The 27,024-nt window shown below is 37.2% G+C and overlaps 1 protein-coding gene across 4 annotated transcripts in view; it reads left to right on the forward strand.

Moving 5' to 3' along the window:
- CEP78 (centrosomal protein 78) overlaps positions 1-25,524 on the forward strand; it is a 42,897-nt gene extending 17,373 nt beyond the window's left edge. For 2 of the 4 annotated variants that reach the window (XM_074361736.1, XM_074361735.1), the window contains exons 12-16: positions 6,374-6,451; positions 7,666-7,832; positions 8,526-8,697; positions 9,028-9,075; positions 9,620-10,231. In XM_074361736.1, coding sequence (XP_074217837.1) covers positions 6,374-6,451; positions 7,666-7,832; positions 8,526-8,697; positions 9,028-9,075; positions 9,620-10,165 — 1,011 coding nt within the window. In that variant the 3' untranslated portion in view covers positions 10,166-10,231. Of the gene's footprint in view, positions 1-6,373; positions 6,452-7,665; positions 7,833-8,525; positions 8,698-9,027; positions 9,076-9,619; positions 10,232-12,654 lie in introns of those variants that run through there. The other 2 variants (XM_074361737.1, XM_010953133.3) reach the window with 2 other exon arrangements.
- The last annotated feature ends 1,500 nt before the right edge of the window (positions 25,525-27,024 follow it).

Genomic DNA, 27,024 nt, shown 5'->3' on the forward strand with positions numbered 1-27,024 from the left:
GGGGAATCTTAGTCCCCTTGCAGAAACAGCTCCATGCTCAGATGTGCATGGGCAAGAGAGAGTGGAGTTAGTTTAAAATGTGACTAAAGTAGGGAGTGATCATTGAAGGTTTGTGCTTGCAAGAGTTGACTCCCAGCCCTACCCTCACTCTTCTGAAATGAGATAAATTCACTTTGAAAAAAATTAAACTGTGGAGAATCAGGGCAGCTGTTTGAATTTTTGCACCATAGAAAAGAGTATTTGAGGGTATCCTATTATAATTACTATCCACTTCTCCATGCATAAGAGAAGCCAATCAGTTACTGGCTTCCAGGGAACTTCCAGCTCTCATTCTTAAATAGAAAGTAACCATGGTTTGTCTGATAGTCGAGTAAAGCTTACAACATGACAGAGATTTAAAAAAAAAAAAATAGTAAAAATACATTCTAGTAGGACTAGGGATGATTCAGGAAACAATATGATTTAAGAAAAAACCCTAATTAGTATCCTTAGGTTTAAAAAAAAACTAGCAACTATAAAATAAGTTAATTCAAAAGGAAGTGATCAGAAAGCAAGAAAAATCTCTTGGAAATGAAAATATAGTTGCTGAAATAAATTCAGTAGGAAATAAATTTCTCAGTATATAAAAAAGAAAGACACAATGGAAAATGTGATAGAAATGATGAATGAGAGAGGCTGCATCTAGGAGATCCAACGTGTTACTATTAGAAATTCCAGACCCAGAAAAAAAAATGGGGGGAAGCTGTCAAAAGGCAAGAAAATTCCCCGCAGCTGAAAGTAAACATGAGGCCTCAAATTGAAAATAGCTACTCAAGTTTTGAGCAAGATGAACAAAAATAGACTCAAATATCTAGATACCATTCATTGTGGTACCAAGAAGATAAATACATCCCAGAGAGAATACTAGCCACCTAAAAAGAAAAAAATTAAAATTCAACCTTATCATAGTTCTCATCAGTACCATGGATCCTAGAAGGCATTAGAAAAATACCTCCAGATTTTCAGGCAAATAATTTTCAACCTAAGGTATTGTATCCAGCCAAACTATCAGTCATACGTGGAGGCTGAATAAGGTAGTTTGTACATAAAGAAATTTGAAAAATTTACTTCCTGTACTACACCTTAAGTTATTTGAAGAAATAATCCAGCAAAATGAGGGAATAAACCAAGAAGGAAGGTAATAGGGGATTCAGGAAACATTGGATTCCATGCAGGGAGCAGCTAGTATAGATTTGAGAGGTTTCCATTGCTTGTGTGCTTGAGAGTTTAGAAACACCTTGGGGATCTTGTACTTGCTGTGTATGTTGGGAGGAGGGAGAGGAAGAGAAGGAGGAACTCAAACTTCAGAGGAGAAAAGGCTATACTGACATCAACATGAAGTAAACAAAACTATGGTAGATGTTTAAACTACCATTGGTGTGCAGGAAAAGAATCTACGTAAACTTGACACTATAGATGTCCCCCTTTTCAGTGACACAGAGGTAATGACTACCTGTCTAATTTATTGTCCATACCAGAACACTTAAGTAGTGTAAGGAGGTGCTATAATACAACATTAGAACAACAGGTATAAACTAGAACAGCCCAAGGTATCTTGGGATATGTAGTCACCCTATACAAGGGCAGTGACACTGAAACAGTGTAGAAGGAGCCGTGGTCTCTATACATAGGAAATGTCTGCAGTGGGCCATGTTAATTTAATCACAACAATGGAAATACTGTCTTGGTTAGCAGCTTTTATTGTCAACTTGCGTGCAATAATAAATAACTAACCTAAACTATACTTAGTATGTATTAGTATGAACATAGTATGTACTGGTATGTATTGTGTACTATATGTACTTAGTATGTATTGTGTTCTAAGTGGTTTTGCATATGTTAACTCATTTAACCCTCTGAATAGCCTTATGAGTTTGGTGCTAATATCATCCCCACTTTTCAGAAAAGGAAGCTAAAACAGGGAAGGAACTTGCCTAAGCTGTACCTCATTTAGGGTTGAATCAGGGCTTTGAGCTCAGGCTTTCTGCCTGTTCTCTTAAACACTACTCCATACTCTCTCAAATTACAGAAAACTTAACTGTACATAGAACAGTATGTATTTCAACTTTGATAGCATGAAAGCCAGATTTGGAAGGAAGGTAGATAGGAGGTGGAAAAAAGGGAAAAGGACATGAATGTCCTCATTTTACAAATTGGGTCATTGAGGTAATTTATAGTTGATAAACAATATAGATTTTTAAGTGTATCATTACAAGTCGAAGAGGTCATAACCTGTGGAAACAACTAATGGTGACATAACTTTACTGAGTGGTGTAGACATAGGTAAGAGTGTAAATGAACTGAACCCTTACTTAGTAAAGTAGAAAGGTAACAGATAATGCCTAAGATTTAGTCATAAAGTAGTCATGTAAGCTTATTGTTTGGAAATAGAAAAGAATTAAAAACAAGAATAATTGACTTAAATCTCATAAAAAGAAGTCCAGACAGCCAGTAAACACAGAAAAGTGTCCAGCCTCATTAAGTGAATCAAAACGGATGAAACTGCATGCCACTCAGATTGACAAAAAATAGTCTGATAGAATCGACATTGCAGACCTGGAGTACTATAGGAATCTCCCACCCTGGTTATTCAGAAGTATAAGTTGACAGAGCTACTTTGGAAAGCACGTATATATACTGAAGGTATGTAAGTATCCTGTGACCCAGCAGCCCTCCCCCCGCCCTGGGTACGTGCACAAGAAAAACTGGTACAACAGGATTCGTGTGCATTATTTGCATTTGCACAAACTGAAAAAAAAATGTCCTTTAAGAGTCAAAAATTAAACAAGTCGTATGTATTTATACATTGGGAAAACTATCAAGCAATAAAATTGAATGAATGAAAGCTGCAGGCAGCAATGTCGAGTGAAAGAAATAAGGTACAAAAGACTGTATACACTATGATTCTCTTTACATAAAGTTTGATGTCAGCAAAGCTAAGCTATATTGTTAGGGATGCATATGGGTTAAAGGAATGATTGTCAAGAAGTAAGGATGGTGTTTGACTGCTAAGAGGGAAGGCGCTTGTGTTGAGGAAAGGGATGGAGGGTTTTTGAGAGGCCCCGAGTACTTGCAGCTTTGAGTAGTGGTTATGTAAGTATTCTCCTTTTATTTGTCACAGTAACAGTTTTGTTCTGTGCACTTATTTGGAGGTTATATACCAAGTGATATATTGCTGATGGCAGTATAAAATCTTAGAAATCTTCTGGAAAGCAATTTGGAGATAGGTACCTCAGAGCCTTAAAAATGTTCGTTTGCTTTGATCTCAAGCTCATTTTTATGGATTTATTGCAAGAAGATAATTTTAAATATGAAGAAGATGCCTTCACTCATAGAAAGGTTACAATATTGAAAAGTTGGGAAGAACTTAAATATTTAACCATAAAGGAATGGCTAACCAATAGACCCACTCAGTGGAATCCTTTGTAACGCACTAAAAAGAAGTCAAAGTTATGAATCCCCTGTTTATATGAGAAATGATTAATTTCAATGTTAAATGGGAAAAAGTTCAACATAAAATTTGGCATACAGTATGACGGGAACTTCATTCCAGAAAAATCAACTTACGTGATGTGTAGAAGGGAAGAGAGAGAGCAGATGACAGGAAGGAGTTATTCCAGAGCCTCATCATAGTCTTATTTAAGTAATAGAATATTAAGCAATTTTGCTTTCTTATTTTTTTGGTTCCATAGTTCCTTTTAAGGGACATGAATTAACTTTGTAGGAGGAGGGTACACATTTTCATAAAAATTTAACACTATGTTCTAATTCCCTCCACTAGAGGGAGAAACTATTTCATGTAATTGCCCCCTGATGTGCTATTTAGAACCAGTCAAGATGGAGTATTTTAGTCTGCTTTTCTCTGGGGTGATTTTATGTTATTTATTTATTTATTTATTTTGGTCATTCGTTTAGAATTTCTATACAATCATTTTTTAAGCTTTTATTGAAGTCATTATATTAAAAGTAGAGGAATCTTACAATTTTTTCCCTTTTTCCCCATTTAAAACTTGATTGACTTTAGTAATGAAACACCACAGAATTTGAAGTTATTAGACTTAATTTTGTAAACATGTTCTTAGTATAAAAATATATGTTCATTGAGCAAATTTCCGAAAACAGTGAACAACTTACTAAAAGAAATAAAAGCCCCCTCTGTGTGTACACACACCTAATCTACTCTTTTGTCTTAAGAAGGTATCAGAAATGCTTGTCATGTCACTGAATGCTCTTCTACATCACAGAATCTGACTAAGCTCACTGACCATCTCTCAAGAAAAACAGACAGATCTGTCTTGAACGTAGAACTCTGGAAGCCCATTCGTTGATGCTGGTTGAGACCTCTTGTCATCATTGTTGTTTCTTAGCTGCTTCACCAGAGTGTTTTTTCATGTGGATGTGCTGTTTTTATTTAAACCAATCCCAATTTGGAGGCTCTTAGCTTTCTTCTGGGGTTTGGTTATAAACAATCTTATGACATCATGTTGGTAGATAAATCTTTGCCCACATCTATGATTTCCTTAGGGTAAATTCCTAGATGTAAGTTGTTGGTATGTACTAAAAGTTACTCTCTAGAAAGTGGTACCAGTTCCTCTCCCAGTGATGGCATATAATAGAGCTCCTCCCCTCAACGCACACACACTGTGGGCATAGTGAATTTTAAATGCTTTAAGTGATTGTTCAAAGCGTTTAGCGTGTATAAATATACTTACTGTTTAAATAAGTGTAGGTGGTCTGTTTGTTTATTGCTGCATAAGAAACCACGCCAAAACAGAGGCTTAAAACAATGACAGTCATTTGTTTTGTTCATGAGCCTGAGGGTTGAGTAACACATTAATTTTCTTTCACTAAGTTATTGACTTAAAACAGTATCTGTTTACTAGCTCACAGTTGCATAGGTCAGAAGTCCAGGCACAGCATGACTGGGTTCTCTACTCAGATACACACAGGAACATGTGGATTCCCTCCTTAGAGTGTTAAAGCATGTGAAATTTAAGTGTAAGACATTGAGCCCCAAACATTGGACTTTCTTGTTTGTACTGGATGTTCAGCATAGCTCATGTGTATCATGGAGCTGAAGTCAAGATGTCAGTCTGGCCGTGTTGTCATCTAAAGGCTCTGGGAAGGAATACTTTCAGGCTTATTCAGCATGTTGGCATAATCCTATTTCTGCAGTTGCAGGACAGAAGTCCCCATTTCCTTACTGGCGCTCAAGTCGGGGAACAGCCTCAGCTCCTAGGGGCCTCCCTTTTGCATTCCTTCCCAAAGCATCACACCTGACTTCTTCAAAGCCAGCAATGGAGAATCTCCCTCTTGTCCTTTTTGTACTTCACATCTCCAGGAAGAGCCCAGTCCCTTTTAATAGGCTGCCTGATTAGGTCATATCCACCCAGAATATTTTCCCTATCTTAAAATCAGCTGATTTGGGGAACCTTAATGGCATCTGCAGAATCCCTTCACTATAGCACCGAGGTTTAGTGTTTGATTGAATAATTGGGAGGTTTGTGTACTTCAGCAATTAGGAATCTTAGGGGCTCTTTTAGTATTCTGCCTGCCACACATAGTGTCCTGCACTTCAAGGACCTCAGTGTCTTTGTTCTTATAAATCATAAGGGAGTTTACCAATATTCATTTTATTTTATTGACCTTGGTGAGTGGGAAGATTAACACCTCTGTGAACACAAATGGCACCCACCTTCCTGAGTTCACAGCGTGGCTCTACTACTTAACTAATGATGTGACCTTGGGTGTGTTGCTCCCCTTACTCGGCTCCTCTCTGCCTCAGTTTTCTCTTCTGTAAAATAGTGCAGAGTTAATAATTATTCTTTCCTCCTAGGGTTTGCATGATTGGATTATTTAACGGCTAGGGAACTCCTAGAAGAGTCCTTGGCATATAGTAAATTGTTGTAAAAGTGCTTACTTTTTAAAAAATGTATTTGAATCTGCAGTTACATAATTCAGGTGTGTTAAACATGTTTATTAATAGGGCTTCCTATTATACAGGGACCCACAAATAAATACAGAATTTTTCTTTCTTGGTCTTAATTTTTTATTTCTGACTTACTATGTTATATGCATATGCTATGCTTTTTATGATGAGCTGCCACAAATTTATTTTGGAAAGAGTAGGATTTAAATAAATCTTTAATATACTTACTTGATTTATTTTGATAATGAGTTTCACCAGCATAGTATAATATTACATGTAGTGGACTAAAATCTGAGTTCACTTCTGGCCCTGCACCTAAATCTTTGGTGAGATCTTTAGCTAGAAAGGCTTTTGGATATTGTACTATGAATTTGTTATAATACTTACTCTGTTTCTTTACACTAGGAAAAACTGGAGGAGTGCCTAAAGCAGTTAAAGGAGGAGCGAGTAATAAGACTTAAGGCTGATAAACGAGTCAGTGAGGTAAACAGGTTTCTTCTTATACTTTGGAGAGCTTTTGGTTTTATTTTAATTTGATTTTAAGCCATGTACACATAGTTTGTAAAGTTTAAAACTGTAATATGTTGCAAATTGGTTGTACCATATGGACCTTTGCATTTACTTGTATTTGGTGATTATATATGATCTATATTACAGAAACCATGTTTTTAAAAATGTAAAAATCTGAGATTTTTTTTGTGTGTATGCCCTCATATGACATTATCTTATTTCCTGTTCATGATGCTTCAATTCAAGAAAGCATTTATGCTTCTGTGGTATATACAGTAACATAAAAGACATGATGAAACTCTCTACTGGCAGTGAATTACAAAAGTGAATCTTTTAAATAAGTAAAAGACATTGGAAAACTGCTAAGAAAGCAATGAAAGATAAAAATATATACTATGAGAATTACATTACATAATGTGCGTGAAAGCAGGGCATCAGCTAAAAAGTTATGTATAAATACAATTTATTACAGGGTGAGTTTAAGGAGGTATTTTTGAAAGTGCATACATTGGTTTGGAAGACACTTAGTCAATCTAAGTACCGAGCACCTGCTTACGTAAGGCAAAAGAGGCATCATGAACATGATGGCCTTTCTGAGAAATACTGGAGTTGGGCTAATGTGGGGTTTTAAATGCATAGATGATGGAGGGGAGGAGTACAAGGAAAGTGAGTATTTTCAAGAAGCCAGGGAGATTAGTGTTGATTATACAGTTAATAAAATGGGTTGGATATCATTTAGGACATTTAAACTTACACATTAAAACTTTGCTCACTGAAGTTAATCCTCAACATTCAGCAGAGTTGTAATATGCTTTGTTCAGATCAGATTCTGTATTTCATTTCTAATTTAGGGGAAACTTAGAGCAGGTAATTTTCTAATGTGGAATGAAGATCCATTATGAATTTAACCAGTTAGAAATGTGATCTTTTTTGAAAGATCATTAATAAAACAGTAACTTTGGCTTATTTATATACCACCTGAGTGTTATATAGGAAACTTTGTTGGGTGCCTCTGGGTTTCAGTTATTATGTGATATGGTCTCTGTATTGATGAAGAGTTAGATTAATTACAAATAAATTACATTTTGAGTATTTTATTTTAGTTTTGTTTATACAAGACTACTTTTGTTTTCTTTTAAAGACAATGAGAAAAAATCATGTCAGATATTTTCAATCTTCTTTTATAGCTGGAACATGAAAATGCCCAGTTAAGAAATATAAATTTCTCTTTGTCTGAAGCCCTTCAAGCACAGTCATTGACAAGCATGATCCTGGATGATGAAGGTGTTTTAGGCAGCATTGAGAATTCTTTTCGGAAGTTCCATGCTTTCTTGGATCTCCTTAAAGACGCTGGGTTAGTCCATTTCTCTTCCCGGCATTCTTCGTGACTATAATGGTAGTTTGCTGAGGAATTTGAGCAGGTTTCCTCACTTCCATAGCCATGTTTAGCTAAATTTAGTGTAATTTTAGGTAATATGGTTGAATTTTTTTTAAATGAGGAATTAAATTTTTAAAGAAATGCAAATAGGAGAATTTACTTTGAGTGGGGAGCCCATTATAAGAGTAACCTGTAGATAGAGTAATTGGTAGGAATAGTTTTCATAAAGACTAAATTCAAGGTGATTTTAATTGAAAATATTCCAGAATACATAGGAAATTTCCTACCTTTTATTTATTTTGCTTGTTTATTAGTTTGAATTAAACTTATTTTTGTCCTAGACAGAAAAAAATTATTATTAACCTGCAGGAAGGATAGAGATCATTGGTTCTCAACAAGGAGGAATTTTGCTGAAAGAGGGAATTGGAGATTGATAATTGATGAAGTGGTGGTTTGTAAGTGAATGAGCTGGGCTTGGAAGGAAGAAACAAGCACATCTTTAGATACTGGAGGAGAGTTGGTAAAGAAGTGTGGGAATGTAGATGAGAGGCAGTGGGCTAGGTGTGTGGTAGGTGTCGAAGCTGCTAGTGAGGCAGTGTTTGAAATCTAAGCTGCGCTGATGTGATTACGCTAACCTTTGTCTTTTCCTCTTTTCCTCTTCTTGTCCAGACTTGGGCAGCTTGCCACAATGGCTGGTATAGATCAGTCAGATTTTCATTTACTAGGTTGTCCCCAGATGAATTCTACTGTCAGTAGTCCACCTAAAGAAGAAAAGAAGGCACATGAGGAAGAAGAACCAGAATCAAAGCAGACTGCCCTAGGACAAATGCAAAATATCCAAGTAAGTGGCCAGAACAGAACTTAATGATTCTAAGAGGGATTAGCAAAAAGGGAACTACCAAGTCAGAGAGAAAATAATAATGATCAATCTCTATAACAGTTCACATGCTTGGGAGCTAGAAGCCTCTTTGGAATCCTTTCCAAATCTGAGATTATTAAATTTATGCCCATTTCATGATACTGTATTGTTGTAAATATGAAAACTGGAAGTTCTCTTGAAAATTTATGATTTAAAGCAAACTATCCTCAGTGAAGAAAGAAAGAAAATATTAGAGAAAACATTCCAAATTTGAAATTGTATAAATGTCTATTCTATTCATATTTTATCTAGGTTTCTATTTGTATGCAGTCAGCTTACAATGAAGGAACACTAATGAAGGTACAAGTACTGATACAGATAATTTTTTAAGATAAGCAATCCAGGCGTAGCTAATAGGCAATATATTATAGTGAGTCACCGGTTATGGAGGTTGGGGGGAAAACCTATCAGCTTTTCCTCTAACCGTACTTGGAGCCCCCATCTCCCGCCTCAGCCAGTCTCAGACTGGTCTTGGGAACTGACAACTTGAGAACACAGTCTAGTCATAAACTGGATACTGCTTACATGTGCCTGGAGGATAGAAAAGGAATTACATTTCTTACAGAATAGGGTTTTATTGTTTTTAATGAGGGAAAGAAAATGGATAATAACTACTCCAAACACCAAAGTCTGAAACTGTAGTGGACATAGCCTTGGATTAGCTAAATAAGTTGAGAATCATGTGGCAAGGTATAATTAGAAAAAACTGGCTCTAAGATCTTCTGAATAATCAGTTGCCTGTCTTAATAATACGATCATAGAGTAACATTAAAGTTTTGGACTCTACGTTTTAATGGTTGACTTTGTTCGCTGAATTTGTCTTTTCTTTGGTTTTTCCCTCCAGTTTCAGAAAATTACAGGTGACGCTAGAATTCCTTTGCCTCTCAACTCCTTGCATGCCCCAGTCTCTACTCAGGAGGCCCGAGAAACTTCCAAAGACAACCTGGGAGTCCCAGGCACGGAGCAGCGGCAGGAGTCTTTTGATGATTTCATTGCGAGAGCATGTTCTCCTTCAGCGGAGGGGATTTCTGGAACTGGAAGTCAGAGAAAAGAAGCAGAGTTGCCAAGAAATAGTAGATCTTCTTCAGAGAAAGTGACCAAACAACACTCTGCTAAGACACACTCTGGAAAGGACCTGCTTTCCTGCTCTGACTCACCTGTAAAGCGGAAGAGCAAAGGAATCGGGCAAAATAGCTCTTTGGTTAATGAACCAATTAAAAGTGAGTCTTCGAAAAAACACATTTCTGTTAAGAAAGAGAGTAGGATAGTGACTGTTTCATCTAAGACAACTAAAAGTAAATTCAGTCTACCAGAACACTCTCAAAGTGATACTCTTGGATCTGATTTTGAATTTCAAGAAAGCATCCGTACTCTATCACACCTGACATAGGTCTAAATCTCTTAAAATTATGTTTCTGCCTTCAAATTTTAATAAATTACTTATGTTTTTATTATAGCATGTGGTATTTTAAAATACATGACTAGAAGCCATTAGAGAAAGATTTATGTATACTTTTTATTATAATGCAAGTTTTGGTGTATTTTTCCTTTTGATACTTTGCACCTTTCATTCAAGTGATTACTGAGGGCTTAATATGTACAGTACTTTTCAGAGTGCTGTTGTTTTCAGCAGTGAACAAAATAAGCCTTTACCCTCACAGAACTAATATTCTGGTGGGAGGAAAAATAAACAATAAAGCAGGGTAAGGGGACTAGAAAGTGATGGAGATAATAAATGGAATAGTTTTATCACTTGGTTAAATGTCAAAATGTTATGAATTGTATGGCCAGAAGCCCTTGACGCATTTTAATGCATATATTTACCAAGGCACTTAATGGTGTTTATGGATTATAGCAACTTTATAAGGTAGGGAATTGTCACTGTGCCCATTTTATAGATGAGGAATCTGAGAAAACATGTGAGTTGCCCAAAATTGTAACAGCTATATGTAAGTGATGAGCTAGAATTGGACTGAAACCTATGTTCTTCATTACTTTGTTATCCTGTTTCCTTGTTGAGAGAGGAAAACACCAAGAGAAAAGCTAGTGAGCACAAGAAGTGCGAGAGAGTGGAGCTGTCAGAAAGCATGCCTGTCTTCCCCATTGGAGCAGAATTTTTAAGAGTACATAAGAGTATATGTACCTATATCTCTAATTAATTATGCCTCCCTGGTAATACAATCATAGATAAGTCCTTAGTTCAATCAGACTGAAAGCTGAGATCAGAGAGAAGCTGGAGTGTCAGATTTCTTCTGGAAGGTCTTCCCTGATTGTTCGTAAGAGGGCTGCTAAATACTGTTTAGTTCATGGATCATGGATTGAGTGTTTCAGGAGTAAAACAAGAAACGAGATGTAATGTTGGCAGTAGAGTGAGGGGGGAAGCCATACCAGCGGGTTCCCTAAAGATATGCGTAACACTCTGATGGGGATACTCAGGAATTTAGTCCACGTTTAGGGAAGAAGAGGAAAAACTGGGGGGCAAAGAAAAGTCATCTAAAAAGGGAATACCTAAGCTAGGTCTTAAAGGCCTTGTTAAAAGCTGGTGAGTAAGTTGGTGAAGGGAAGGGACACTCAAGGCAGAGAGCGCAGCATATACAGTGGTGCAGAACCGCGAGTGCAAGTGGTGTGCTTGGGGGAACCACAGGTACCGGGGCTTAGACTGAGTGCAGTGTGATGCTCAGCACGTGATGCTCCAGCAGGCAGCAAGGTGTCAGAGCGGGTCCTAACATCCATGTTGCATGGAGCTGGAGCTGATTCTTTTTTCTCAGAAAACAGCTGAGAATGGAAATGGCACGTTCAAGTCTGCATTTTAGATCATTAATGTCAATGTGAAAGATGACTTTGAAGAAGCCTGGAGATAATTATGCCACACTGTTCTGAGGAGCAGTGTTTTCTTTTATTTTCAAGGAGGACTTAACATGCCCCCACCGCCTCTCCTGTCCCTCCTGAAAGGCTAACATGGCAAACATAAGGGAGACCCCCACTGAAGTAAAGTTAGGCAGGTTTCCTTACCGTACAACTTCTCAGGGCTGCTGCAGGCTAATTTTCATTGTGGACCTTCACAGCAGGCATGTGGTGTGCTGCCCTTCTCAAACACATTATAGGATCCTTTTGTATTTGAACTGTCTAACAACTGGTTCCACCAAACAGCAATTTGGTAACTTCTAGATTAGATGATAGCGAGAAGAACAGGGGTCTGAAGTAAGGTACAGGTGAAGGGAGGAAGTAGGTTCTAGTTTTATTTAGGAAATAATATAAAACATAGCTTGGTTGTGAGAAGTAAAGAAATAGGAGGTAGAGGCTGCACCCCCGTTTATGTGACTAAGATTGGGTGGTGGTATCATTGAGGTACGAAATGGGAGAAGAACTGCATTGAGGAGAGGAGTTCAGTTTTGGACGTGTTGAATTTTCGGACACCTGGAGAATTCAGGAGATGACTGGTAGATAACTGGACATGCACTCAAAGACATGGAAAGATAAAAATGTGAATGTCATCAGCATACATAAAAAGTAGTTAAAATCACAAAAATGGATGACATTAAGAGAACTATGGGGACTGACAAAGTTTAATAAGCTAAGGAAGGATTCTGGGAAGAAGAGAGGTGATATCCAGAAAGGAGGCAGTAGGTAATGGTGTCCTGCTGCAGAGAATGTAAGTGTCCATTGGATTTGGGCAGTTAGGTCCCTGCTGACTTTAGTGAAAGTGGTTCAGTGACATGGTGGATGAGAAAGCCAGATTGCAGTAAATAGAGGGGATAGGGCTGCCCCAGGGGGATAGTGAAGACAGTGGGGATAGGCTATTCTGAAGGAGTTAGGAAGAAAAGAGAAAAAAATTAGAAAAAGAAATTTTTTTAGAATGAGAGGACTTCTGTTTTATAGGTTGAAAGGAAGGAACCAGCTGAAGGAGATCATGAAGATGCTGAAGAATGAGACTCCTCTGTGCGGCAGGATCTGAGATGGAGGAGCACGAGGTGCACTGATGCTCTTCAGGCTGGGAGAAAGTGATCTAAACAGATGAGGCTGTAGATTGATTCCTTGGTAAATTTGAGGTGGTGGGCAGTGCAAAATGATAAGTAATTTAGGGAATTGAAATATGTATAAGAAAAAAATCTTGCACAATATATAAAATGATTTGTGCTCTTAGAGTTGGATGGATATTGGTATGTATGGAGGGAAATAACTAAGAAGAGATAGAAGTTAAATGAGTTTATACTGATAACCTCAGTTTTCTTTGACCACAGATTTTTTTCCTTTTTTTTTTTTTAAATTAAAGTACCATCAATTAAAATGTGTCAATTTCTGGTGTACAGCACAATGTCCCAGTCATGCATATACATACATGTATTCATTTTTAATTTTTTTCATTAAAGGTTACTACAAGATATTGAACATAGTTCCCTGTGCTATACAGCAGAAACTTTTTTTTAAATCTATTTTTATATATAGTGAGTAACATTTGTAAAGTTCAAACTCAAATTTATCCCTTCTGACCCCCTTTCCCTGGTAACCACAAGATTGTTTACTATGTCTGCAAGTCTATTTCTGTTTTGTAGGTGAGTTCATAGTGTCTTTTTTTTTAGGTTCCACATACGAGTGATATCATATGATATTTTTCTTTCTCTTTCTGGCTTACTTCACTTAGAATGATGATCACTAGGTCCATCCATGTTGCTGCAAATGGCATTATTTTATTCTTTTTTTATGGTTGAGTAGTATTCCATTGTATAAATATACCACAGCTTCTTTATCCAGTCATCTGTCGATGGACATTTAGGTTGCTTCCATGTCTTGACTATTGTATAGAGTGCTGCTATGAACATTGGGGTGCATGTATCTTTTTGAATTAGAGTTCCCTCCTGATATATACCCAGAAGTGGGATTGCTGGATCATATGGTAAGTCTATTTTTAGTTTTCCAAGGAATCTCCATACAGTTTTCCATAATGGCTGCACCAAACTACATTGCCACCAGCATTGTAGGAGAGTTCCCTTTTCTCCACACCCTTTCTAGCATTTACCAGTCACAGACTTTTGAATAATGGCCATTCTGACTGGTGTGAGGTGATACTTCATTATAGTTTTGATTTGCATTTCTTTGATAATTAGTGATAATGAGCATTTTTTCATATGCCTATTGGCCATTTGTGTGTCTTCATTGGAGAATTGCTGGTTTAGGTCTTCTGCCCATTTTTGGATTGGGTTGTTTGTTTTTTGTTATTAAGTTGTATGAGCTGTTTATATATTCTGGAAATTAAGCCTTTGTCAGTTACATCATTTGCAAATATTTTCTCCCATTCTGTAGGTTGTTGTTTTGTTTTGCTTATGGTTTCTTTTGCTGTGCAAAAGCTTGTAAGTTTAATTAGGTCCCATTTGTTTATTTTTTTCTCTTATTTCTATTGCCTTGGTAAGCTGCCCTAGGAGAACATTGCTAAGATTCATGTCAGAGAATGTTTTGCCTGTTTTCTTCTAGGAGATTTATCATGTCTTGTCTTATATTAAGTCTTTGATCCATTTTGAGTTTATTTTTGTGTATGGTGTGAGAGAGTGTTCTAACTTCATTGATTTACATGCTGCTATCCAGTTTTCCCAACACCACTTGCTGAAGAGACTGTCTTTTCTCCATTGTATATTCTTGCCTCCTTTCTTGAAGATTAATTGACCATAGGTCTGTGGGTTTATTTCTGGGCTCTCTCTTCTGTTCCATTGGTCCATATGTCTGTTTTTATGCTAATACTACACTGTTTTGATTACTGTAGCTCTCTAGTATTGTCTGAAGTCTGGGAGGGTTATTTGACCACAGATTTTTAAAGATACATATATAGACATACATAAGTATAGTTTTAAAATTCTTTCACATTTTACATGTTTTATTAATCATTTGAGATGATTCCATTAAAAATTATAATTACGGATTCTTTTCTGCTTGAATATGTACAATTTTAGTACTTTGTTAAACTTTCAATACTAAACTTAAAGCAGTATCACTTAATTAAAATTAAGTATTTTCATTTGGGTTAGAGGTTACAAGTTTGTACCTTTACTGAGAAATTACTGTGTACCTTTGCTAAGTGTTTACCAGAGCGTATGCAATCCGTGCAGATAGGAATTTGGGGGTTTTAACAGTGTCAGATGTGATAATGTAGCAAAGAGCTTGTTATCCTGCCCTAAATCTACCACAATTACTTTTGGTCAAAAATTACTATTGTGTGCCTATCCAGCACCATGTCCAGGAATCAGTCTAATTTCAAATGGATATTTACAGAATTAATCCCTAACCTCAAAATAGTAGCACTTGATTTTTAGAAGATCAGCAAGAAAGGACATGATTAATTTTTTAGAAGATCCTGATAATAAACTACATGCTAGAACTTACAGTTTAACATGGATGACTGAACACATTATTCTGCTCTTCCAGAATGCTACTGAAATGACTGGAGAAATATCAAAATAAAAGTAAATGAGTAGCAGAGTTTGAAAACCAGAACATTAAAAATGCAGAGTTTCTAGAAGATAAAAAGCAGGTTAAAGAAAAATCAATTAAAGAGTGGACCAGCTAAGCCATTTCACTTAACTCTTTGAAGTACCTAATTATGGAGTTTGCCACCAAGTTCAGCTAGGAAAGTAGCTCTCTGAAGTGGGATTTCTGATACAAGGAACACTGAGATTGGAGAATAGGGGGATTGTCCAGAATGACTACAGGGAGGAACTGAAAGTAAGCTGCCACACTCCCTGGCTATGGTGTGGCCTGCCACTCCCTGTATAATCACCAGAGGTGCCTGTAATCAGAATTTGTGTTCACTGAAATTGAACTAGAATTTTCATTTGGCTGAGGAAAAGCACTTCAAACTTTAGTTCTTAGGCCCTTGTCTATAAAAATTCCAAGAATCATCAAAGTTGAAGAAAACCACTAACTTAAAGGAGACACCAAAGTAAAACAAATTAACCTGTTCAAGAAAGTAGTTACTAAAAGAAACAGAAGAAATTTAAAAATCAATACAGTTAAGATCCTCAAAGATTCATGAAGATATTGCAGCCATCAAGAATAGGATGGTAGGAAAAAGAAATAATTTAGTTTCTGGAAATTAAAGATATGATTGTGAAAATAAAACACTCAGAAAATGGACTATATAGCAGATCAGATTGAGTTGAAGCTTGAATTCATGAAATGGAAGACTCAATCCCTTAATATACACTGCAAAGGGATGAGAGATAGAAGTTATGAAAGAGAAGTGAGACTCAACACAGTAATTGGCATAAGTAAGTGCACAAATATTTGTTGAATTATACTATGTGATACCGGTATGACTAGAAGAAATCTTGCTCTAGGAATTACTAAGAAAACTGAACAATGAATCCATGAAAGATTTTAATAATCACCAGGAATGCTTGTAATTAGAAAAAATGTAAGTAGAAAAAATACAAGTAAATATTATGTGTATGTAACTAAATTTCATGGCTTTACCATGAATGGAGGTAGGGTAGGATATAGAAAGTGAACAGATGTTTAGGATCTTGTCTTTTTCAAGGCAAGGATATAATATTTGCCACTACATGTTGTTAGAAAAACATATTTAAAGTTAAATGTATGACAGAACTATTATGCTGTACACCAGAAATTGACACAACATTGTAAACTGACTATACTTCAATCAAAACAAAAGAAAAAAAAAACAAAAAAAGATTATGTACTTTATGATTCCATTTGTATAATCTTGAAAAGGCAAAGCTATAATGATCACAAATAAATCAGTGGTTGCTAGGTGTTGATGTGGGAGGATTTGATTACAAAGAGGCTGTGCAAGGGAGTTTTTTTCAGTGATGAACTGTTCTGTATTCTGGTTGTGATGGTGGTAACATGAATCCACACATAAGTTAAAATTAATGGACCTGTACCCTTTCCCCTACAAAAAAACCCACATCATTTTTACCATATAATTAATAATTTTAAAACAAAAAAATTCAGGTCCATCTCCCTCCCATCAAGAGGTCAGTAGAGGGAAGACATCGTCTCATATAAACATTTGTATCCATCATGAATTCAAAACATTCTTTAGGAAAATTTACAAGCTGTTTATAAAAATGATTCATATAATGGTTAAAAAGCATACAGAATGCAGATCCTGTTCTCCTTACATAAAACAACCAATAACAAAAGGCCTGTCCACCACTTGGAAACTTTTTAATTATCCTGTAAATAACTCACTTATAGGGGAATTCAAAACAAATTACAGACTATTTAGAATTAATAAAAACTACTTTTCAAAGCCTACAAGATTCTGCCAAATGAGGTGTTAAGAGGAAATTTTGTAGATTTTATTTTTCAGGAAGGAAGTAAGAAAACTGAAAATAAAGGAAATAAACATTTAACTTTAGAAGCTACAAAAAAGATAAACCAAAAGAAAGTAATAGTGAGGAATTGTAAAACTTAACAGCAGAAATAAACAAAACAGAAGGCAAACAAATTTTGATCAATAAAATTAAAAGGTTTTTAAAATAAAAACCAATAAAAGGCAAACCTTTGAAAAATATGATAAAGAAAAATAGCAAGAAGTAATTAACAAAAATAAATGACTAGCATTAGGAATAATTTTTAGAAAGATACCTACAAACAGAGACTTTTTAGTTACAAGTGAGTACTGTTTATAACTGATTCTTAATATGGTTGTATAACTTCATTCCAATAATTCTGAAAGATTAAATGAAATATAAGTTTTTTAAAATACATAGATTCGAAATATTGACAAGAGATAGGAAATGTAAAGAGACCAGACATCTTAGAAGAAATTGAAAGAGTAGTATGAAACTTCTTTTTAAAAGGTAAACACTATTAGACAAATCTTCAAGGAACACATTTATTCATAAACTATTCTGGAGGATAGGAAAAAAAGATGTAAAGCTTCCTAATTCATTCCATGTGGTTAGCATAATCCTGATACCAAAACTGCACAAATAAAACAAGGAAAAGTGTAGACCAATCTCAACAAAAGTGCAAAATCACTGTAGTTAACTAAATTAACAGATTAAAGAACAACGTATCTTCAATGCTAACAAAGCATTTGATAAACAAACAACATCCTTTGGTGGTCAACAATCTAGAAATAGAAGGAAACTTTGCTAGCTTCTTGTAGCTTGAGTAAATGGATCTATCAGAAATCTACAGCAAAAAAAAAAAAGATTTGGTGAAAAAATTGAAGTATTCTTTCTAACTCAGAAGACAAAAGAAGTACTAAAAAGTATACAGGATGGAAAATGAGACAACTATCATTACAAATAAGGTTTTTTGGACAGAAAAGTAACTCGTAATTATCTACTAGCATGCTACTGAAACTAATGAGAAAGCTTATTAAGGAGGGAGGGCACAACACCAACACACCAATATCAAAAGCTTTTGTACACACCAGCTGTAACCAAATAGGAAATGTATAGGGGAAAAGACTGCATTCATCTAGAAATAAGGTTGATAGAGAATTGTAAGGCCTATATGAACTTTAAAAATCTCTACTGAAGGGTGCAAAAGCAAACCCCCCAAATGGAGGGGCATGCCACATTTCTGTATAAGAAGGCCCAACATAATCAGTGTCAGTTCTATCAAATTAACATAAATTCAAAGCAATTTCATAAAACCATAGCAAGGTTTTTAAATGGCTATAACGATCTAATTGTAAAGTTCATCTGGAAGACAATGCACAGAACAATTCTGCTATCCAAGCAATCCATGGAGCCAGGGTAAATGAAATAGTGTACCATGGGCAAAGGAATAATCAAATAGGTTAAAGGCACAGAAGAGAGAATCCCGAAATGGAGCAGTGTATAAATATATGGGAATTAATATTTGAAAATGGCATTACAAATAAGTAGTAGAGTTGAACTATTCAGTAAATATTGACATTATTGACGGCTTGGAAAATATTTTCTTCTTTCATACCATGGACAGGAAATAAAATCCAGATGAATTAAATATGGAAATATAAAAAGAACTAGAAAGAAATATTGTGAAAAAATCTTTATTAAATGTGGGGTGAGGAAGGTCTTCTTAAGCAAGATGAAAGCCCAATAGCCATGAAAGAAAAAAAAACTGATAGAGTTAACTACATTTAAAAAACTTCTGCACACAAATTAAATATCATAAGTAAGAGACAAAAGATTAGGAGAAAATGTAAAATATAGCAAAAAGTTAGTGATCCTTAACATTAAAGCACCTACAAACCAAACAAAAAATGGACAAAGGATATAAAAATATTTTTATAAAGAAGAAATATAAACAAACATGTATAAGCTTTCCACTTCATAAGCAATCAAAAATTAAAATGAGATGCCATTTTCCTATCCTTTGAAATGGCAAACATTAAAAGATCGGTAATAGCTAGTGCTGGAGATAATGTGAGTAAATCAGCACTCTGTTGTTGTTGGAGAAAGTCTTAAGTCCACATAGTTTTTCAGGTGGACAATTTGGCGGTGTACATCAGTATTTAAAACATGTCCAGCCTTCGATTTAACATTCTGACTATAGGCATCCAGCCTAAAGAAATAGTCATGCAAGTGTCCTAGGAATCAGCTATAAGAATGTGTATTGAAGCGTTTTTTGAAATAATAAAAAATTAGAAACAAGGTAATTGTGCATAAATGAGGAAATTGTTGACTTAGTACATACCAATTCCTACCATGCAATACTCTGCAACAGTTAAAAGTGTGGACATGAAAATGTTTCTAAGACATACTGATGTGAAAAACAAGTTGCACAATAACACTTATCACACACTCCTGTCTACATTTTTATGGTTAAAAACCTGTTTACATATATATAGCATATAAGTGTGTCTGCGCACCTAGAAAATATTCTGCAATAACGCATATCAAGCTGTTGATGGTTTCCTCTGCCCGAGGCACTAGGATTAGGAGAGGAGGAATGAACGGAGGCTTTGAGTAATATACTCCATTTACTTCTAGGTTTTTTGATTTTTTTTAATAAGCAAGTTTTTATGGATGACAAGAAATTTTCTTTTTCCACAGAAAACCTGGAAAATGCGAGTATATAATCTGTTATACTGTATGTCCTGGGTCCATTTATTTTTTCAGAATGTGTCTGTCCTAGTATCTCTGTGGAAAATGAGCTTTACTGTGTAAACTCCTCTCTGAGCTTTGGACTCCTGAGGTGTTTCCACATAGTAGTGTGTTCAAACTTTTTTTTTCAAAGCCACAACCCACAATAAAAATTCTATTTTATGCAAAGTGAAAGGTAATTGTCCTGCACACACCTACCTGTGCACACACATAATGAATGGAAAATTTCATCAGGCGGCTCTTACTGTACTTCTCATGACTCACTCTGACGTCTTCTGTTCTGTTTCATTCCTTTAAAGAGAATTGTGTTTGCAACCCACTAAGTAGGTTTCACAGTCCACTAACGGGTTATGTCCTAAGGTTTGAAAACACTGGCTAGCATGCCTCCAACATTTGCTCTATCTTTGACAAAACTGCTGCACGGAGAACCCAAGTCTTTCCCACATTTGCTTTCTAATTTTACAGCTGAAAGTCATTCTCCACTTGTGCATTATTACTTCCAAAGCCCAGCTTTCTTGAGCTATTTAACTCTTAATAGTCTTATGGTAATTCTTAGATTCCCCTTTTAAAAAACCCTTTTGTTACATTGGAAGCCTGAGTTTTCGAGTTGACACATCTACAGGAGAAGCCTAAAATATAATTTGGTCAAACAGTTAAAAAACAAGAGCTCAAGTACCCTGTGACTTCAGACAACCACTTGGTATGGGTGGCTGCCCATAAGGCACATCACGTCCTACAGGGTTGAAGGGGCTCAACCTAATGCCCATGTTCTCTTAGTACAGTTAGTAAACTTTAAAAGTGTGAATTAAAACAACCACCACCACCACCACCAAGCAGTTTGGAAGTAGGTAAGGCCACCTCCTATAGACCAAATAATCATTAACTTTATTCCTAAGGGACCAGTGAAGATTAGTTGTGTTATTTAAGGTCTTAGAAAGTAATCCTCAAAGTCCTTGAAATGTGGAGGAAGTTTTCCTCTCTCTTAAAAAAACTGGAAGACATAAAACAAAACTTTACAAAATCTTAAAACTAGATCACCCCAAAGTCAGCATCTTAAATGGTAACATTTGACTAGGGTTTGAAAACACTAAAATCAGGTGGGGAGATAGGAGAGATGTTGTTTAAGGGCATAAACTTGAAACCAGGAGCATTAAGCCCCACAGATCGAATGCGCAGTATAGTGAATACAGACAACAATATTGTAGTATAATCCTCAAACTTACTGAGACTAGACCTTAACTATTGCAACCACTAAAAAGAAATGATAATTATGTGATGTGATAGAGGTGCTAATTATTGCTATAGTGGCGGTCATAATATATAAATGTATCAGATCAACATGTTGTACACCTTAAATTTATGAAATGTTGTATGTCCAATATATTTCAATTTAAAAAAAAAACAAAACACCAAAATCAGTTTGCTAAATGGTCAGCTCTAATTTGTTTATATGCTAAAGTCAAACGTCACCCAAATCTTTCCTAAGAATCAAGAGCCTTTTGTATACCAGATAGGAGACACTGTCATACGTTACTCCAGACTCGTAAACTTGTACGGGGTCAAAGGTGTCTTCTTTATACCACATGTCAGTCATACCCTGGTAGCAAGCTGCTGCTTACAGTCAAGTCAACTGCGGGCTGTTTTTGTGATGAGCAGCTAGGACAGTAACTGTGAGGCTATGAGCCGTGTTTTTCTTAGTTTCCTGTTCTTTATGGACATGTAAGCTTGTATCATTTTCTACAGTTGCTCTCTTCCTCAGTTTAGTTAATATAATAACTAAGTTTAAATTAGCTAATGCCTCAAAAAGTTTTGGTATAGTTTTCCATTTTTTTTAATTGAAGTATAGTTGCTTTACAATGTCATGTTAATTTCTAGTGTACAGCATAGTGATTCAGTTATATGTACGTATATATTCCTTTTCATGTTCTTTTTCATTATATAGGCTATTACATGTTACTCAATATAGTTCCCTGTGCTGTACAGTAGGGCCTGTTGCTTACCTATTTTATATATAATAGTATCTGCATATTCTGAACACCCAATTTATCTTTCCACTCCTTCTTTTCCCCCTCCGGTAACCGTAAGTTTGTTTTCTATGTCTGTGAGTCTGTTTCCATTTTGTAAACCATTCATTTCATTTTTAAAATTAAATATAAGAATTTTTTAGTTAAATAATTATTGCAGAGACAATTAATCTTAAATAGAGCAAAGTCCATAGTCTATAAGGCTTAGGTTTTAGTACAATTGACAAGATAAAATTTGGTGTTTTCTCTCACTGACTGGAATAGATTTACCCTGCGTCATTTACTGGGGAGGTTAACATTTTAGACCTTTAATTTAGGTTAAAATAAAGCTTCAGGTCTAAGACCCTCAGTTGCCTGTAATTTTGGCATGCTTGCATGTATTTCCTTTCTCAAAGAGGACAAGGATTGAACTTTCCACTATCCAGAGGTAACTCTTCTCCACAATTTACAGAGAGATTGTAATCACTTAGGCTCTCTCCATGTCTAGTCAACTTGAAACACGTAATTCTTCTCCACGATGAAAAGATACCTCTTAACTAACTACTTCTCCATCTTCCCCATTCTCCCTTGAAGGAGAGTCAGATGCCTTGGGTCTTGGGTTAGAGAGCTGTGGCCTTGCAGGTCGCTGGCCTTCCACATCTATGACATCGTATGAAGGCGGCTCTTCCCGTGACAGGCCTTGCCAGTGACATTAGCATGCAGGCTTCCCTTCAGGAGACACTCTTGGAGAAACAAAAAAACAGCTTCCTTTCTTCAGGGACTGCCGTGTCCCATGTGGAAGAGGCTCTAGCTGGGAAAGTCTTACTTCCAAGCAGGCAGAGATGCCTCCTTGAGGTGGGCTTCCTCTTGATAATTTTGAGGAGAAGCAGCTTCTGAGGAGATCTCCCGCCATGGCACACAGACCTAGGCCAGCCTTAGACTCCGCCAGACGAGGAGAGGGCCCACGGCGGCAGGACTGACCCCATGACAGTGGGTTTCTCCCAGTTGAGTTTAAGTTCACGAGTCATGGATGCCAGGCAACTGGCCAAGGGACTGATATCCTGGAGAGCCTGAAGCCAAGATTCCCATGCAGTAGAGGCAGCTGTGAGAGAGCCAGACTCTACCAACATCGCTGAATGAGACCCTTCTGACTGACCCTGAACCGAAAAGAAATTGGGCAGGAAATAATTGTGGACTTTTAATTTCTGTAGAGCTCAACCTTCAAGGGAAAGGATATTTATCTTTTTGGACTTTAATTCCTCCCTGAGAATTTAATAATGTGAGGCATTTCATATAGTTCAAATCAGGGCATTTTTAATATTGCTGGCATTTATCATTTGGAGTCATTTCATGCTGTCATTTGAGTTCCTTGCATAATCGCCAGTGAGCTCTGTTGAATGTCCTACCTGGGAGAATGTGAAATGGAAGACAGATTGGGGAGTGAATTTTTGGGCTAGGGCACTGGGATAGCCTCCAGCAAGTTTAGCCTATTTTCCTGTGCATTCCCAGTTCAGAGCCTTTTGCTGGGGCTGACTTCAGGAGGATTCACAAAGGATTCGTGATGACATCAGGGAGCAGCCTCTCAAGAGATGAGCAGCCCTGCTCAGGTGCACTCAGCGTCCTTTCCCAGGAAGAACAACTGCATTTGTGCAGTGCTGAGTCCTGTGTGTTAAAAAACTCAAATGTTAGAACAACTGAGGAGGTGGGGGAAGGACATTTCCTCCTTCTTTCATGTGTCAGCTTAAGTCCACAAAGATGCGTGTCTTTCTCGGACGTTTTGGGAACTAAGCTTCCATTTTTCTTTTCAGACTCTCTCCTTCCTTCCAGGAAGAAGGAGTGGTTTATTCTGGCTGGTGGGGTTGGCAAAGGGGTCATTACACAAGCACAGCCCCTTCCCTCTGGTCCTCTTGTGGATCCTGTCTGTCCACAGGTGACATGCAGTCTTTTTCTATAGTAAATCCACTGGGGCCTTCTGTGCCTCTGCTGCAAGGTGGGGCAGAGCAGGCCTGCCATTGTCTGATGAGTAACTTCCATTTGGTGGGGGAAGAGGGATGGGAAGACTAGCCTGGACTTGGCTTCCAGTCATAGTCTCTAGTCTCCTTGAAAAGTACTGATGCTTGCTGTTTTGATCCCTATTGCAGTCTAGATGGCTTCTGTGAGTAGGTTTCAGTTGGCTTCCAAACTTTGGAGGGGAAAGGGGTAGGATTGATTAATGCCCAAAAAACTCTAAAAACTCAACACAGGCTGTCTTCCTTCACATGTCAAGAAACATGACAACTCTAGCGTTCGACCTCCATAACTTCGGTCACAGGAGAGACTGATTTCTTTTCTCAGTTCCAGTTAGAAATCCTGGGGAAACCGAATCACACCCATTGGATGTCTACCATAAAACAGAAAAGCAAAATGAAAGTAACAATCATTGACAAGGATGTGAAGAAATTGGAATCTTTGTGCATCACGGGTAGAAATGTAAAATGGGGAGGCACTATGGAAAACCGTATGGTGATTCCTCAAAAAAAATTAAAAATAGAATTACCATATGATCCAGCAATTCCACTTCTGGATATACACCGAAAAGAATTGAAAGCAGGGTCTCAAAGAGGTATTTGTGCACCCATATTCATAGCAGCATTATTCACAATAGCCAAAAGGTAGAAGCAATCTAAGTGTCTATTTCCTGATAAATGGATAAACAAAATGTGTTCTATACATACAATGGAATATTCTTCAGCCCTAAAAAGGAAGTTCTGACAGATGCTACAACATGTATAAACCTTAAGGACACTCTGCTAAGTGAAATGTCCAGCCACAGAAGACAAATACTGTATTATTGCCCTTATATGAAGCACTTCTATATCCATAGAGACAGAAAGTGGAAAGGTGGCTGCCAGGGGCTGGGGGGAAGGAGGACTGGGCAGTTGTTTAATGGGTATAGAATTTCAGTTCTGCAGGATGAAGAGAGCTCTGGAGATTGGTTGCACAGCAACGTGAATGTACTTAACGCTACTGAATTGTACACTTAAAAATGGTTAAGATTGTATATTTTCTGTCCTATGCATTTCATTGCAATTTCTTTAAATCCTGGAAAAGATTTTTGATGAACACCCCGTGGATCAGGGGAGACTCTTAAAGCAATCAATTGTGGCTAAGGGCAGAGTGAGCCCAGAACAGCTGAGCGTGCTCTCATACAGAGGGAGGAGCCGCAGATGTCTGCTACTGCTGGCCTTCCTATAATTTGCAACTAATGAGGTATTGGAAAGCTCTGGAATCCTGTGGCTGAAAAATATTTGTGGCAAAGAAATTCATTAATGGAACTGCAGAATCTTTGAGATTTTTGCCGAAGAAATAATTCTGTAGCTTTTTTAACCGGTCTAAAGGAAAGACTGAAATATTTCTTCTTATTGAGAAGAATAAAGAAGAATAAAACTAGTAAATCTCGGAAGTTCTATCTGAAATGACAGGACAAGGAGTGCAGGAAAGACAGATTTTTTTTCTGAAGCTCTGGGATAGAGAATGTGTTCTTGCCTATGATCAATATTTCCCAATGATGCATGGTCTTCTGAGTTCAGCCATTTAAGTTCATGTGCAATTTGTAGCAGTAAGGACTTAGTGATTTTAAAATTAAAATGTCTTTCTTTTGTAATATCACTTAATACTTTGGTTCAGAATAAAATGTTCAGGATTGATTTTCTGTTGAAACTTGCATTTCTGCTGGGCTAATATCTCACTCTAAGGAGTCTGTCTGCACCATGATGAGCCAGAATGTCTGGAGGACCGGGCATGTCAGCAAAACATCTCAGGGTTCTGATCACTGGCACAGTTGAGGTGAGGTCACCAGGCCAAGCTGTGCACAGAAGAGGGAAGGGGAGGGGGAAATGCCCCCTGCCTTTCTTCTGACAAGAGCATCCCCTTTTTGGTTGAACTCATCCCACCCCACTTCAGTATCATGGTTCAATGGGTGCTGCCAATCCTATTGCTCTACACCCTTGAGTGCAGGAGTGGGCTTGTGACCCAAGGGCCCTGGAGAGCTTCCAAGATGATTTTCAAAGCAGAAACAAGGGAAGAGAATCCCTCTTTCTCTCATGGCAAAGATGGAACGGCCTCCTGCCATGGTAATAGGCCTGAGGAGGAAGGCAGTTTGAAACAATGAAATGATGTGAAGAGAGAAGCAAAGGCAGGAGACAAAGATACAAATGTACACATCCCAGCTCATGGGTTTCTTGTCTGGGTTGCCCCTGAAGCAAAGCCTTACCCTTGCCCACCTGACCTGAGGTTTGGTTCCAGGTTCAGCAAATGGATTCGTTTCCCCTCTGAAGGTTGGAGTGGGATTTCTGTCAGTTGCAATTAAAAGAGTCCAGGGATGCAGCTAAATAAATTGAGCACAGGCCACCCAGCGGTCTTCTGAAGATGGACTAGTGACTGGATTTGGCTTCTGCCTTCCCCTCATGAGGAAACAAGGAGTAACAGGAAATGATCTGGACAAGGAGCAAAGGAGGGCAATCTGGTTTCTGCCTCCACCGTTAATGTGCTGTGTGCTCTCAGATGAGTTACTTCCTAGTCCTCTGTAAGATGAGGGGCTGGGCACCACTGTCTGAAGGTCCCTTTCAGCCCTTATATTTTTTCAAATACCTAACTCTCAATGTGATTTATATTTTTGAGTCTTCTATTGATTTTGACCCCACCTCTGCCTTCAGTTCTTTGCTGGAGTCGTGCTCCCTTATTTAACAGGGGTTAAGCTTTGATTTTCCTGAGTTGGCTAGAGGAATTAAGACAGAGAAACATGGCAACTCTATATCTCCCCAAGTTAAACTGAACACTCATTTATTTAATAAAGTATAGATATCTGTTTATTGGCAGTATAAGGCGTAAAAAAGGCAAAAGAAAGAAGAATTTCAAATTATTCTTGGTATATTCTTACCCCAAGGATGGAGGCAGTCACTGGCTCATGTTTTGCCCCAGGGTAGAAACGGCCAAAGATGGAAGGGATGTGTAGTCAGGAGTTGAGTTCTGCTGTTTGAAGAGTGGTTTGAGTTGCTATTATGGAAGACTCTTGGGAAAATTCTCTGTGTAGTTCTGAGTTCCCTCAACATAACCGTGTAGGATGCTTTTAACAGACTGGGAACTTTTAATGGAACTGGGGCTGTTGTTCTTAAGCAAAAACACTCTTAGGATTCTGAGTTCCTTTC

Source organism: Camelus bactrianus, chromosome 4 (assembly GCF_048773025.1).
Source record: "Camelus bactrianus isolate YW-2024 breed Bactrian camel chromosome 4, ASM4877302v1, whole genome shotgun sequence".
Taxonomy (NCBI): Eukaryota; Metazoa; Chordata; class Mammalia; order Artiodactyla; family Camelidae; genus Camelus; species Camelus bactrianus.